The sequence below is a fragment of the Giraffa tippelskirchi genome, chromosome 4 (assembly GCF_054371585.1).
Source record: "Giraffa tippelskirchi isolate mGirTip1 chromosome 4, T2T-mGirTip1v1.2.pri, whole genome shotgun sequence".
Taxonomy (NCBI): domain Eukaryota; kingdom Metazoa; phylum Chordata; class Mammalia; order Artiodactyla; family Giraffidae; genus Giraffa; species Giraffa tippelskirchi.
This window is the reverse complement of record NC_137278.1, coordinates 20073972-20089917: the sequence shown is the minus strand read 5'-3', so window position 1 is coordinate 20089917 and position 15946 is coordinate 20073972. Positions and strand designations below refer to the sequence as shown.

General features: G+C 48.0%; 1 protein-coding gene across 46 annotated transcripts in view; it reads right to left on the bottom strand.

The window, feature by feature from the left end:
• LPIN1 (lipin 1) overlaps positions 1-15946 on the bottom strand; it is a 373872-nt gene that overhangs the window by 272351 nt on the left and 85575 nt on the right. For 36 of the 46 annotated variants that reach the window (XR_014083719.1, XR_014083724.1, XR_014083720.1 and 33 more), the window contains 8 exons: positions 13543-13668; positions 11331-11435; positions 7290-7419; positions 5641-5959; positions 4567-4660; positions 3706-3896; positions 2077-2170; positions 1278-1347 (listed from right to left, as the gene is read on the bottom strand). Coding sequence is in view for 32 of the 46 variants with exons in the window: in XM_081596556.1 (XP_081452682.1) it covers positions 1278-1347; positions 2077-2170; positions 3706-3896; positions 4567-4660; positions 5641-5959; positions 7290-7419; positions 11331-11435; positions 13543-13668 (1129 nt within the window). In the remaining 14 variants the exon portion in view is untranslated. The remainder of the gene's footprint in view (positions 1-1277; positions 1348-2076; positions 2171-3705; positions 3897-4566; positions 4661-5640; positions 5960-7289; positions 7420-11330; positions 11436-13542; positions 13669-15946) is intronic. The other 10 variants (XR_014083723.1, XM_081596569.1, XM_081596585.1 and 7 more) reach the window with 1 other exon arrangement.

Sequence of the window (15946 nt, the reverse complement as noted above, 5' to 3'; positions counted from 1 at the left end):
CTTTTTCTGTGAACTATATAGCCTTTATCAGTAAATTTCTATTGCACCGGTCTTTCTTCTTACTGATTTGTAAGAACTGAGACATGTAAGATAAAAACTTGTCCTGGGCCACAAACACTGTAAAGAACTTGCCGAGGACAAAACAGAACCCACTCTGGAGCATGCGCCCTCAGCTCAGTCCACAAAGAATACTCACAGATAAAGCTCCATGAAAGATGCAGTCACAATCCCAAAGTGCGCGCATGTGCACGAGCGCGCGCGCACACACACACACACAGCCACAAAGGAGAGAACATAAGCTAAACGAAATCAAAATAGACCTGCACGACCCTCAGGTATGAGAACTAACTGACAGGCCACAACATCCACAGCAGTACAAAGCCTTTGCTAAGCATGTGAAGGATTCAAGTGTGAGATGTGGGCTCTGCAGCCAAAAGAACGGAGCAGCTGGAACAAAGACCCAATGCCGGAAAGCAATCAATTCCCGGCTAGGCCTAGGGAACAGGCAGGAGGAGGACGTGGGCACGGTGGGCTGCTGCGGTGCATCTGCCTGCCACCCTGGCTCTTTTCTGCAGCTGCTCACCTGCTCTCAGGTGCAGCCAGGAGCTGCCCAGGACCTGCACTTGCTCCTCCTTGGCCAGTCGGGCCCTAGCCTGCTTCCTGGCTGAGCCAGGCCTGCTGTGAGTGTGGGCACCTGGTGTCTGGTATAGTACTGCCCTGCTCCCCTCCTTCATCCTTCTCCCTTCATCACCCTTGGGTTCAGCATCCACCTGCTTTGTCCCCATCTGTGTCCCTGGCACGGCAGGTGCGGGGACGGGAATCCTGGAGAAGCAGGACTCGGTCTGGCGCTGCCTCCACTGGGAACTTTTGCTTTCATGAGAGAAGGAAGAAGGACATTCAAAGTGCAAGGGAGACCCCTGCAGTTTACACCCATGAACTTCCAACCAGCACAGTGTAATTAACCTCATGGTTTCTAAAGAAAATGAAAGAAAGTGAAGTTGCTCCGTTGTGTCCGACTCTTCGTTACCCCATGGACTGTGGCCTACCAGGCTCCTCCGTCCATGGGATTTTCCAGGCAAGAGTACTGGAGTGGGTTGCCATTTCCTTCTCCAGGGGATCTTACCGACCCAGGGATCGAACCCAGGTCTCCCACATTGTAGACAGACACTTTACCGTCTGAGCCCCAGGGAAGTCTAAAATAAAAGCTAAATTCCAATCCCCCAGATTCAGCAAGCCATCATTTTTGTGTCCCTTTTCTTTCTCATGGTAAAGCTCACCTTTGGCAAAGGTTTCTGGAAGGCCTGCATGGCCAGGAGCAGAGGCGCCGCTGTTGTCCAGTTATAGTATCTGATGCCAAACAAAGAAAAGAGGTCAGAAGACTAAGGCTCAGACTGAAACTCTAATGTCCCGAGAAGCAGTCATGTGAAGCTCTGGACGTCCAGAGTGTCCTTAAAGAGCCCAGTACCGTGGCCAACACCCCAGGTCAGCGGCCACATGCCCCACTCTTGCAGAAGCCCCTCCTCCATCTAAACCCCCAGTAGCCACTGTGGCATCAGGACAAATAACATGGCAGGTGACCCAGCGGCCAGCTGAGAGCAGCCCACGCCCCACTGGGCATCAAGCCATTGATGTGCTGGAACATTTCTTGCCCACACTTCAAGGAAAAGGAAATGAGGACCCTCAGTTAACACGTAAACATCTGTGGCTTCCTCTAACGGAGAAAAGTTTGCCAACAGCCTGTAAAACCACATGCACATCCCTTGACCCCAGACAACAAAGCTTTCAATGGGTGGGTGCACAGTCTATGGTGTGATAGAGGTCAGGGCTGTGACGTCACACGTCCCATTGTAAAATCTGGTGCAGCTGAATGCAAGCCCCACAGGATCCAGTTACATCAGCGTTCTAACCATTTAAGTGATGCAGCATTATGCCAATAGTGAAGAGACAATAATAGATTTTTAACAATGACTTAAGTTTATACATTTCTAAGGGTTACTGTCCAGGTCTCTACAGCTGAGAAGCTGAAGCTGAATGGGTATCACACAACGGCTGAAGTGACCTTCGGGAGGAACTTACTTATTTCCGATCTTCACCACGAGATTGGGGTCATCAATGAGGGCAGGGTTGTCCGCAAACTGCTGATACGACACAGCCTGTTCCAAAAATGCGTCTGTGAAGGCAAACGGAGGGAGGAATATAAAGAAGATTTAGTACAAACACCAGGCCTGTTTTCACTCCCTCACAAGTATCTTCTGAGAGTTTATGCCATCCAGATATGCAGATAATCCTATCAAATCTATTTGTCAAGGGGCCTTCAGTTAGTTTTGGGGGCTGTGTCAGTGCAGAAATGAAGGGAGATGGGGGCAGTCAGAGGATGGGGGACAAGTGCACCCTTAATCAGGGCACACATGTTTACACAGGAGCAGGTGTGTGGGAAACACCATAAACACAGGCCCCTGCAGAAGCAGACGACTGGAGCTCAAGGTATGGTCACCTGGGTCTGAGTCACAGTCATTGGTGTGACCTTCCCCACCCACCTCCTCGCCAGTGGTCATGATGATGGACAAAGTCACGAATGAAAACTCGGTGACCTGCCTAAAGCAGGTGGGGACACCTAGGGCCACCTGGTCCAGGGCTCATCAGCTGCAGTGGCTGACTGCAGTCTCTGGAGGTCTCCAGGCCACCTCACCATGTAACTAGCATGCTGCTAAGTCGCTTCAGTAGTGTCCGACTCTGTGTGACCCCATAGACGGCAGCCCACCGGGCTCCCCCGTCCCTGGGATTCTCCAGGCAAGAATACTGGAGTGGGTTGCCATTTCCTTCTCCAATGCATGAAAGTGAAAAGTGAAAGTGAAGTCGCTCAGTCGTGTCCGACTCTTCGCGGCCCCATGGACTGCAGCCCACCAGGCTCCTCCATCCATGGGATTTTCCAAGCAAGAGGACTGGAGTGGGTTGCCATCACCTTCTCCCGTAACTAGCATGAGACCCTGGGAAACTAGGGATACAAGTAGGGTGGGGGCTACGATTTAACTCAGATCACCTAAGCCAACCCTGAGACACCCTTCTGACATAGCCAGGAAGCGTGCGTCCAGGGCTCGCTCAGACACCCCTCCCTCCTCCAGCGTTTCTGCACACTTGCCACGCACTCTTCCCAGTGTTGACATTGCCACCACCCCTGGGACCGCCCCACTGCAGGACGGGCACAAGTTGTGCTCAAACACGCCTGACGACCAGTGACCCCAATGGCTTTGTTGTCGACTGGGGCTTGCGTGTGTGTGTGTGTGTGTGCCCCCCGCAGAAGTGTGTGTGTGTGTGTGCGTGCCCCCCGCAGAAGTGTGTGTGTGTGTGTGTGTATGTATGTGCGTGCCCCCCGCAGAAGTGTGTGTGTGTGCCCCCCGCAGAAGTGTGTGTGTGTGTGTGCGTGCCCCCCCCGCAGAAGTGTGTGTGTGTGTATGTGCGTGCCCCCCGCAGAAGTGTGTGTGTGCCCCCTGCAGAAGTGTGTGTGTGTGTGTGTGTGTGTGTGTGCCCCCCGCAGAACACTGAGGTCCGTCAGTCAGCTAGCGCAGCAGCAACATTTGAGTCCTGAGCCGCAGTGAGTCACGTGCGCTCCCTCAGGAGCCCGGGGCTTCGAGCCGGTTGGGCCGGTTCGGCAGGCGGCCACCAGGGGGCGCTGCCGGCTCAAAGATGGCGGCGGCCCCGCGCTACCTTTGGTGATCTCCCGGTTGTCGCTGAGGCCCCCGCACAGGGAGATGGCGATGGACGGCAGGTCCCTCAGGCCGTCCGATGTGCTCTCCACGCCGCTGTCGACGCCAGAGCTGCCCACGGACTGAGGGGACTGGTTGGCAGAGCGGGCTCCGTTGTCGCTGGCAGGTTTCGTGAGCCCGGAAGGGTCTCCGCTGGAAGGAGAGGAGTGAGAGGGGCTGTGAGGAGGACTTCCTGAGCATGGGGTTGGGGGGTTGGGGGGAGGGGGGGAGGCGTCTCACTCAGATGTCAGGTGACCCCGGCAGTTAGAGGGACAAACGATGTCATCCCAGCAGACCCTCACTAAGGCGCCATGATAGGCACACGAGCTACATGAATGACCTTAGGAGGGAAAAGAACCACTTTCAACCCCTACATCTCCCTGCGTTTTCTCCCAAATGCACTGGAATTGACTGAAGAGAGAGCACACCGTCCCAAGAGGCCACTGTCCTGTCACACCCTCTGCGGAGCCAGGCCTCCCCACAAATGATGGGAACCCCAGACGGTGAGCCCCCCCGCCCCGAGGAGGGGCAGGGCTGTGCATAGCTAATCTGGGATGAGGATCACTGAGCGCTGCGACATCACCTCAGTGTAGCTGGGGAGATGGCCTCAAGCCTGTGTCCCCGGCTCAAAAGCTGCCCCAGGAGGGGTGGACAGCCATGCCCTCACGTCTACACAGGGTCCATGCTTTGACCGGTTGCTCCTCACGGTAAAACGTGGGACTCCTGCAGCCTTTTCTCACTCACTTTCTAACCAAATATAAGGAAAAAGCGGCTCCCAGGTTATCATATACAAAACGATAGGAAGCATAAAAAGGGCTCTTACTTTTTGGGGAAATACAGGGCGGCGATTTCGGGATCCATGTCCGTGAGGTCATCCAAGTAGACGCCATCAGCCCCTAGGTGTCGGCTTCGTTTGTCTGAAAGGGCACACGGGTCGGGTCAGAGCACCATTCTTCAGGTGTAACCTCACAGACTTCCGAGCCTCTCTAGAAAGAGCACTTGAGGACCGTGTGCAGATCTGCTCAGAAGGGCCCACTGAGTCAGGCAGCTTCAATGAGCCTCAGCTCCCCAGCTGGGAGGGGCCTGAGAGGTACTAAGCACTCAACACACTGACACAGTGATGGTTATTTTTATTATTATCGGTATTGGTTTAGTTATTATTATCACTAAACAGCAAAGCTTTCACTGAGCACTTCCCCATCAGTACTCTGAAGCCTCCTGAATGGTACATCGTCGGCCCCTGGGCACCAAGACTGCAGCCTTCCAGTTTACTGCTGCCGAAGAATTACATCATCGGTTCACACAGACTAGAGCCACCGCGCACAAAGCCATGCGGCTAGCAGATGGGGCTTCATGTCATTGGTCTGGACAGGCAGCCAGGTGGGCATTTGACTACATGTATGGAGCCCCCACCATGCGCCAACCACTATATGAAACACCAAGGAAACAGGTAAAAAGAAATATTCTTGACTTCACAGAGCAAGTATGTTCTAGTACGGAAGTCAGGCAAAAAAACAAGTAATCACTGGAAACGGTGACATACAGAAATTAACACAGGGCAATGCACTAGAGGGAAACCAGGGGCAAGGAAAGCAGGGTGCAGACTAGCTTCATCATCAGTGTCTGGTGCAGTCCCAGCTTGGGGGACCCCAGCATCCCTGACCTGTACAGTGGAGGGCGGCGAGGGTGGATCACTGCACCATCCCCGAGGCTTCCTTCAAGTTAGAGTTTCTACAACTCAATTCTGAGAAAACACATATTCAGCAAAAGGGCACGGACTGAACAGGAGAGATGTCTTTTGTCCCCTCTGAAGAATCCTGAACTTTGGGGGGAAGAGGCTATGGTGGGCACAGCCCCCAGTGCACAGGAAGGTGCTGGGAAGCGCCAGCTTTCTCACCCTTTTTCCTGGAAGGTGAGTCCGTCTTGCTTGCAGCTACCGGGGCAGTGTTGGCAGAAGGGGCTTTGGGCTCCTCGATCGTGGGTAAAGGGGGGGCCGCTGCTCCCAAAGCCTCAACATCGTCTTCGTTCACAAACTGTATCTCTGTCTGAGGCTTGCTCTGCTCCAGCAGTGGCTGCACCGGTGATGCCCTGACCAGTGTCGGCAACTGGTCACTAAACGCATCTGAAGATTCACTGTGGATGGCTTGGAAGTGCATTTTATCACAGATTTTCCTGCTGTTCAATGGGCTGGACTCTTTCATCTTGTGTGGCGAGGACTGGATCAAAGGGGCAGGGAGGGAGGGAGAGAGAGAAGGTCAGAGAAGAATCAAGTCAACCAAAGGGCCCCTGGGCAGGCACAACTGTACAGGACACAGTGAAGCCTTGGAGGGGGCGTGGGGGTGGCGCACCTGGTGATTCCCATACCTGCTGAAAGGTCTGGAAACCAAGGATAGTATTTCCAAAGAAAATGAACTTTCATATAAAACATTAACTGCCAAATGGGAGTGAGTGAGTAAGTGAGTGAATGAGACCACCAATCTAACACAAACATCCAGCAGGAGAAAGGGGAATGTATTCATACCACAGGGCGATCAAGGTGCTGAGAGTAAGTGAATTATGACACACGGTAACAGGATGAGCCTTGCAAAACTAAACTCTGCTATTAAAGTCAAGATTGGGTTTATCATTATTGGGGGGGAGGCGTTAGTTAGAACAGTAATTGCAAAGGGTCGGGGGGCTTCCAAGTTCTGATTTAGTCCTGGTCTGGGTGCAGGTCACGTGGACACATTCACCTGTGTGAAGTATGTGAAGTGAAGATGTTTCGGTCTTGGCACTCAGGATCTGGGTGTTTCTCTGCATGTGTGTTACAGTTCAATGAAGTCCACCCCCAAAACATGAGTGAACAAGGGCAGATTTGGTGGCTGGTTCCCATGAGTGGGAACCAGGCATTTCTGACGCTAACTCTCCAAGGAATTTCCAGTTATGGAAAAGATTTATCCAAACAGAAATCAAAACGCAGTTTGTGGGCTGGAAAGCGGGGATCGGGTATGCATTTCTGCATGTGATCCTACAGCTTCGAGCACAGAAGAAAACAATGCAACAGTGGATCTGTGGTCGGAACTGTTTTGCCAAAAGTGATGGATTTGCACATTTGTGCCGTTTCTCCAGCAACAGATGACAGGCATTTGTAAAGATGGCTGCCTGGGTCAGCCCAACTGCTTATAAGCAGAGAAATCAGCATTTTCCATGAAAGCTAAATATAACCTAGAAAGAGAATGAACCCACAGCTTCAGCCTCAACAGACCTACTCTCCAAAGAGCTGTCTTTTTGAGTCATCATAGAAACACTTTCAGTCTTCACTCACTCACTCATTTATTTATTCACATCACAAAGATTTACTGGGGATACAAAAGGCGGTAGCATCTTCTAAGGATCTTACAGTATTAAAAAATACCCAGCTTGAAATACCATAATATAGTTCAAGATGCTTATAACAAATTGGAATATGAAATAAAATTTCTTGAAAGAAAAGATTGTGACCATTTCATGTCTTCAGAAACTACGTTTGATGGATGGCAGAAATGAGGAAGGAAAAAAAAAACCTACCTTTGTGGCTTGGGGCAGTTCTCCCCAGAGCCAGAGCATTTCTAGATTACTCTTCTGCATTGTCCTGTCCGCAGATTTGCTGACCAGTTCTGAATCACTTTTGGGTGTTGAGGGTCGGGAAACTGAAGGACTTAAGGAAACAAATGGAAGATTAAAGTGGGAAGAGAAAGTTTGGAAATGTTTTTGTGCCCAGCATTCTATGGTCAGAGAGCCTAGAAAACGGACCCAACACACCACTGCCTTGCAACCACAGCTTTGTGACTATCCCCTCTGTGGCCACCAGGGGTGGACAGAACACGCACCCAGGAGAAGGCACTCCCCATTTATGTAACCTTGTCCCAGCCTGCTGCCAAATTCCAAGTAAAGATGAGAAGAAGTAGCATTTAAAAGGGGGAAATGGAAAAAAAGAGATGAAACGGGAAAGGGAAGAAAAAAATTTGCTGCCATCTTTGCAGGCCTCACTGTGACCTCAATGCTCCTGCAAGCCCAATTTCCAAACCAAACTCAACTCTCACGCAGCTGCAAATAGGTCCGGGCCATCTCGGACATGCACCCATCACATCCTACATTGAAGATATTTATACATCTGCGCCGGCTTTGAAAACAAGGAAATGGATCATGTGCAAACTTTACCACAAATGCTGGATGCCACCAGTAACTAACGTGCAAGGCTCTCTGAGCTGAGATTCTGCAAAATACTTTATCTTCAAGAAATACTTCCCAGATTTCTATTTGCTAAGACTCTTCCTACAACAACACAGCACGAGGCTTAATTCTCAAACAAGCTTTTAAGTGGTTGTGACTTGCGTTCGGGTCTCCACGTTTTCTATATTTTTCTCTCCTGAGACCCAAGCTGTCTTACTTCTGTCCGACCACAGAAACCATCAATTTAGGCACAAAACTCTTGGAGGCTTCTAAACAACATATGGATGAGAAAAAAAGACCCACTTGATTATTTCAGTCTTTGATCTCCTATACCCTTTCCTTTCAGACAACAGTTTTAAAGACATGAGAAAGCAAGTCCTGCAATTCTCCTTTTCCACCTTTTCTCACACCTCACATGGGCTCTCTCAAGCACCTCACATCATGTGCTTGGTCTCACGTATCTGCTTGAGTCAGACATCAGCTCCAAGGGGACAGAACTTGCCTGTCGGGACAAGGCGAGCTCGTAGATGACCCACAGCTTGACTCAGACAAATGGGGACCCTTAATGGCTAAACTGACACTGGCTGTCTTTAGTCCAGCCTTTCAGACAAATAGATTCAATGCTCCTCTCCATCATTTCACACTGAAGAAGACACAGGCTGGGCCCTCCTCCCTTGGCATCCACTGCCCTCCATCCACGGAAAGGCATGTGGCAGCCTTCAGGCTCGACGTGGCCAGTCTACAGAGAGGAGGAGCCTGAGATCGCACACTATGGGTATGTAACCAAGGGGACACCTCTACACACACACACACACACACACACACACACACACACACACACACACACACACACACACACACACACACACACACACACACACACACACACACACACACACACACACACACACACACACACACACACACACACACACACACACACACACACACACACACACACACACACACACACACACACACACACACACACACACACTATGCCCTTCAGAAAGCTGCCCCCTGAGAAGGAACTCTGGGCCTTGCAGACATCTAAGAGATAAAGTACTTATCACCCCCTTGCTCTTGCTTCCTTCAGTTTCCTAATTCTGCTTTTCTCCTAAGGGTCAAGGCTCTTCTGGCACTGAGGTGTCTAGAATTACATGTTCAGGACCATGAAATGTGCAAAGGGAGCATTGTGGCCTCCAGCAAGGGGCCCTTGGGCCGACAGCTCTGACCTGGATGATTCTCCAGAGGCATCAAAGGTGAAACCCATCGTAACTGGCTTCCTACCCTCATCAGTGCAGCACCCAAACCTCAAACTGTTTGTTTAAAAGGAACATATTTTTTTATTTTGCTATAAATTCTCTGGAACAGTGTCTTGTCCTGCCCACTGCACTAAAGTAAAGCCCTCTAGACTGAGCCTGCTCTGGAGCTGAGTATTAGCAAACTTCCTCTGTAAGAGGCCAGACAGCAAGTACTCCAGGCTCCGGGGGTTATGTGGTCTTTGCGGCAACAACTCGAGCCTGCCCTTGTGGTAGAAACGCAGCCACAAACACTATGTGGACAAACTGGCTGTGCCCCCATAAAACTTTACAGAAACAGAGGGTGGGCTGGACTGGGGCCATGGGCTGTAGTTTACGGATCCCTGCTCTAGGAGAATGTAAACACTGAACACGGGTCTTCATCACCCTGCCCAAATCCAGAATCCTTAATATCTGATCCTGTGATGAAAGCTACAAGCCATCGAGATGCTGAGGTGGGCAAATTCAGATTCACAAAGGACCAAGCCCTGTGTGATCCATACGTTGGGTGCACCACCCACACCCCCAGCCACACCAGCCCCACAGAAGGACACTGCACCCAAATACACGTGCACCGTCTGTGCTGCGTGTTGAGGGAAGTCAGACAGATGGAACATGAATGAGGGAAGAGACTCCTGACGCTGAGTATGACTGACGAGAAAGAGGATTCCAAAATTGCCCATTATCGAATATGAGACTTTCAAGATCAAAAGTTGTTCAAAAAAGTAAGCTTCAAGGTCACACTGACTGATCTGTATCAATAATGCATTTACTAGTCATAATCGTTATCAGCATTTTTGCTGAAATCCCAATTAGGCACATCAGTTATAACTGCTCACAACTTAGCTGACCTTATTTTAAAATGGCCTTTGTTCTGCACCCATAACCTGGGAGGGAAGTATTAAATACATCCCGAGACTTGGTTCTTAACAGTTTCCCAGGCAAAAGTTAATCTCGGCTTCACGGCTCAAGTTTTCTACAAAGCAGGCATGTCAAAGTGTGGGCAATGCCAAGGGAATGGAGGCAGGAACCTATGGCTTCTGCATCAAATGAAAATTCTAACCTAGGATTCTGAACCTTCTTGTCCATCCTACACTACTCTCCAAAATTCTATTCTACAAATGCTGTGTACACATCTGATCATATTACTCAGAAAGTCTATAAGCTCTTTACTGAGTTACAATAATAACTCTCCTTATGCTTAAATGCGGAGAAGGCAATGGCACCCCACTCCAGTACTCTTGACTGGAAAATCCCATGGATAGAGGAGCCTGGTAGGCTGCAGTCCATGGGGTCGCTAAGAGTCGGACATGACTGAGCGACTTCACTTTCACTTTTAACTTTGATGCATTGGAGAAGGAAATGGCAACCCACTCCAGTGTTCTTGCCTGGAGAATCCCAGGGACGGCGGAGTCTGCTGGGCTGCCATCTATGGGGTCGCACAGAGTCGGACACGACTGAGGTGACTTAGCAGTATGCTTAAATGACGGGACTTCCCTAGTGGCTCAGATGGTAAAAAATCTGCCTGCAATGCAGGAGACCTGGGTTCAATCCCTGGATCAGGAAGATCCCCTCAAGAAGGGATGGCAACCCATTGCAGTATTCTTGCCTGGAGAGCTACAGTCCACGGGGTCACAGTCAGACATGACTGAGTGACTAAATAGGCAGGCAGGCATGCTTAAGTGATATCTGAAAAAAGTTTTATAAACTTATTTGTTGAACAACCCTAGACACAAAGATCATATTCCCAGTTTTCAATTCCTTATTCTGTTTTTCAAAGCACATCACAAAATTAGAAAAGACTCTATGCTTAACCCTAATTTCCAGAGTCAAACTTAGTACTTTAAAAAAATATAACCATCTACAAGTGCTTAAAATGAAAGGAAAAGAAATAATCTACATGTATTTTCTTCATAAGTAATTTGGTTAGTGGATAAATAAATTGCTAAAGGTTAGATCAAAATTTTCACTTCGAAGAATCTATATGTATTCTCCACATAAGTAATTTGGTTAATGGCAAAACTTACTTATTTATAAGAGTTAGAGCCAAGTTTTTATTATAAAGACATCCACAGCGGGAAAATAACCCTTCTACCTTTCCGAAGCGTGGAAGTGGGAAGACTGTGGAGGGCAAGAGCTAGAAAGACCGCCCTCGGCCGCAACCGCCAGGTGAGGGGGGGGCCTCCTGCAATCTACCAGGCTACGGCATACCACGTGATCCACATTAAAAGAAAGAGAAATTAGAAGTCAATTCAAGGAAACAAAATGTCTTATCAGTTATTTGACTACTCTCACAATAACAGCTGTAAGAAGGTGAAGGTACTTGGGCAGCTGACAATGGCAGAGGACCACATGTTGAAATCACAGAGAAATCAACACCATCTTCTTAACCATGAAAACAGAAAACTGCCAAGACACCCGTTTCACTTTCTGTTTCATCCACAGGCCCATAATGAACTGCTTTTCTTGGGTCAGAGTTTAGTGCCTAATCAAATGACATACTCCAAAAGGCTTGGTAATCTGGGCTGGCAATTGTCTCCTAAAAGAAAATATATAAACCCAAGTACAGATATGTATCTATTTATTCTAATTTGTAATTTCATTTAACCATGGTCAGATCACCTCACCTGACATGGTTATTATTCTGGACTCATAGAGCAAAACATAAAAGACAGAGAAACGTATTCAGGATTGTGTTTAAAAGATTTGTTTTAAATGCTTAAAATTAATGTAGAATGTTTGAACAGAGTTTTCTACCTATTAGTGACTTCTAAATAGTCCACATAATTTTCTTCCTAAAGTACTATGTTTTTCTCTCCTTAGGGTTATAACTCCACAGACCGTGGGAGAGAATGTATGAGGTTCTAGAAAGGTCTATACCTATACAGTCCAATAAGATAGCCACAGGTTGCATGGGGCTATGAGCATTTGATGTGTGAGTGGTTCAAACTGAGAGGGTCTATACATGTTGAGATACACAACTTCAAAGGCTTGTGAAAATGAGAATGTGAAACAGTTCCACGGTGTTTTACAAAACTGATTACTTGAAAAAAAAATCTGACTACTTGAAAATAATTTTTAACATATTGAAATACATCATAGATCATCAAAATTAATTTTATCGGTTTCTTTTCACTTTTTAAGGATGGTTACTAGAAAATTTTAAATTACGTATGTATCTAGCATTATGTTTCTACCAGACAAGGTTGGCCTGAGGACAGACAGACCCCTGGGAGGGGACGTCACAGGCCCCAAGTCCCACCCTGGCTGATGTCCATTCACGATCATGTGATGCGTCTATTTCTCTCCGACCTCAACTTCAATGCACGGCGATGACCACGCAGTCTCATTAATGAGATCACTCCAGTCAAACTGGAACTGGGAGAGGTGTATACTTCAGGTGGGAAGCCCTGAAGCATGTTCCAGGACTTGGGGGCTCTGACACTAGAAGCAAACCTAACATGTTAGGAGCACAAGTAACCCAAGAAGGTCACTGTCACCTAGATCAGTGCTGCCCATCTCTTCTGCATTCTCGCCAGACTCCTGAGACCTTTTCTTTCCTAACAGCCCTCCCTACACCATGAAATTTTAATGCCCTGAATACACTCCACGTCTGCTTATGTTACTATGCCCCTTTGGAGGTCACATGGCTATTGTAATATCTAAGATTTTTTTTGCCACCCAAGAACCAATTTTTGTCCTGACAGGGGTGATAATCATCCCCACACGCTTCAGATCTGTCCCCCTGCCCAGTCCTTCTGGAAACTGCTCAGAAGGGCTCACGTGTCCTCACAGGCTTCACAGCCTGAAATGTTTTAGAGTCTTCTCTGCACACGGAGCAGCTGTGGTTCTCCAATCTCATACTGGACGTCTGTGGTCCCTGAGAGTCCATTTCAGGGAAACCAAAATCACTGAGGGCAGCAGGGGAAGATGGCATCATTCTCACAGCCCTAAATGACCTCAGGGGCCCTGATGCAGCTGCCCTGCTCCTGAATCTCACCTTAGGGATAAGTATCCAAAAAGGCTGTCACTGTTTTCTCCTCCTGACAATAAGCTTTATGAAACTTAACACGTGGTTTCCCTTTCATATCTGCGGTTTGATTTTGCTACTAGATAGAAGTTTATGATCTGCTCATGTTCCATGTTTAATCCTGATCTATACCTTCTAGCCTAAGCTGAATTTTGGGGGGTTCTAATTCTATTCATTTTTTACATAGATTTTACTATGAAACATGCCTCCTGTGACTGACTTGGAATCCTCTGAACCAGGACAGGTAAACACACATGGACACACACCAGCTACTCACCTGGCACTGGGTGACCACTCTCTGTCAGAATTTGGGTAAGAGGCTGACTGAGGGTAAGTCATGACAGGGGAATGGCTCTCCTTAGGGATATCTTCTTGGAATGGAGGTATATCATCAGGAAGAGTTCTGGAGAAAGAGAAAAAAAAACAAAACACATCAAAGTCAAAGAGATTTTACTGATAGATACATAATAAAGGCAAGTTTCCATTTCTCCTTATCTCTAATGCTTTGTAGATCAACATGATCTCCTGGTAAACCCCCAGGCACATTCTGGGCAGTGGAGATGAAAAAAGTTACTCAGAGAAATGTTTCGTGTGTTCATGCTTTGGCTGAATTATAACTGGAAAATGATTAAGTTCAAGAACTTGGACTTAGGGGCTTGATGACCACACTGCTTGTTATTGTTAGTTACACTATATGCATGTGTGCTCAGTTGTTCAGTCATGTCCAACTCTTTGCGACCCCATGGACTGTAGTCCTTCAGGCTCTTCTATCCATAGGATTCTCCAGACGAGAATACTGGAGTGGGTTGCCATTTCCTCCTCCAGAGGATCTTCCTGACCCAGGGCTCAAACTCGCATCTTCTGCATTGCCAAGAGGATTCTTTACCACTGTCCACCAGGGAAGCCCAGTTACACTGTAGGCCGTCCCTACAGATTTCTTTCACACTTCATCTCACAAAAGCCTAAGAGGTGGATAGCACCCGAAACTGGACCCAGAGATTATAAAACTCTTGCCATGCACGACTGAGCTACCAAATCCCTGAATGGCCAAACAGAACAATGTTTCGTCCAGCATAATAAATAAATGACACAACCAATCGTATCTTATACTTGCAAACTGGCTGCAAATCTACCTCCTTTCAGGCACAGGATGCTTTAATAAGAACTATGACTCACTATTTCACCCATGCAGAGGCCACCTGTCTCTGTTTTTGATGTGACCTCAAACATCTGACACTAAACTCTGCAATTAAAAGCCATGCAGGGCAGGTGACTGTAATAAACCTGACCACCTTCCCATAAAGAAGACTAAGGACCAAAGAAGCGATGCTTTCCAACTGGGGTGCTGGAAAAGACTCTTCAGAGTCCCTTGGACAGCAAGAAGATCAAACCAGTCAATCCTAAAGGAAATCAACCCTGAATTTTCATTGGAAGAACTGACGTGGAACCTGAAGCTCTAATACTTTGGCCACCTGATGCGGAGAGCTGACTCATTGGAAAAGACCGTGATGCTGGGAAAGATTGAAGGCGGGAGAAGGGGATGACAGAGGACGAGATGGGTGGATGGCATCACTGACTCAATGGACATGAGTTTGAGCAAGCTCTGGGAGATAGTGAAGGACTGGGAAGCCTGGCGTACTGCAGTCCACAGGGTCACAAAGAGTCAGACGTGACAGAGCAACAGAACCACCACCACCACCATCCAGCAAAGAGTTGGACATGACTGAGCTACTCAACAACAACCACTACCACCCGCTTCTGAGCCCACAGCAAAGCAGAGGCCACAGTCAGGTCAAGCAATATTGCCCATAGGCCTTTACGTTTTAGCTAGAGAAATAAAAATTCTAAATAACAAAGCAGGAGGTGAATCCTGTGTTTCTTCTTCCTCCTTTTGTTTTTTAACTGAAGTACAGTTAATTTACAATGTTGGGTCAGGTTCGTGTGTATACTAAAGTGATTCGGTTATCCATCCTTCACCTTTCTTCTGTGTTGCTACATGCTAAGTCGCTTCAGTCGTGTCCGACTCTGTGCGACCCCATAGACGGCAGCTCACCAGGCTCCACCGTCCCTAGGATTCTCCAGGCAAGAATACTGGAGTGGGTTGCCATTCTCTTCTCCAGTGCATGAAAGGGAAAAGTGAAGTGAAGTCGCTCAGTCGTGTCCGACTCGTAGAGACCCCATGGACTGTAGCCTACCAGGCTCCTCCGTCCATGGGATTTTCCAGGCAAGAGTACTGGAGTGGAGTGCCATTGCCTTCTCCGGTGTTAATAAGACACAAAAACAGTGATCACAAATTACATTGAATTGCATAAAAATCTGAATGAGTTTGCTTTCAAAACTGGCACTGTTCACCAAAATAGTAATTCACAGAAATAGAATTTCACCACACTATTAAAAGCAAAGAAAAATAAAACACGTATCCAACTCAACTTTGGGCCTCATGAAAACTGAAAAGGAAAAGTTTGCTTGTGGATAAACTGATCACGTTCTAGATTCACTTGTGGCCCTAAGTCTATCACAGGTCAGCCCCAGCTATCAATTGGTCCAACTGCCGGGCTCATAGTTGGTGCTCAAGTGAGAATAAGGAGGTTCTGAAACAACAGTTTTGTGCATGAAGTGTTCACTTCCTGAGCTCCCGTTTCTTGGTTCTGATCTGGAAGGCTAGAGTTATCACCAAGGCT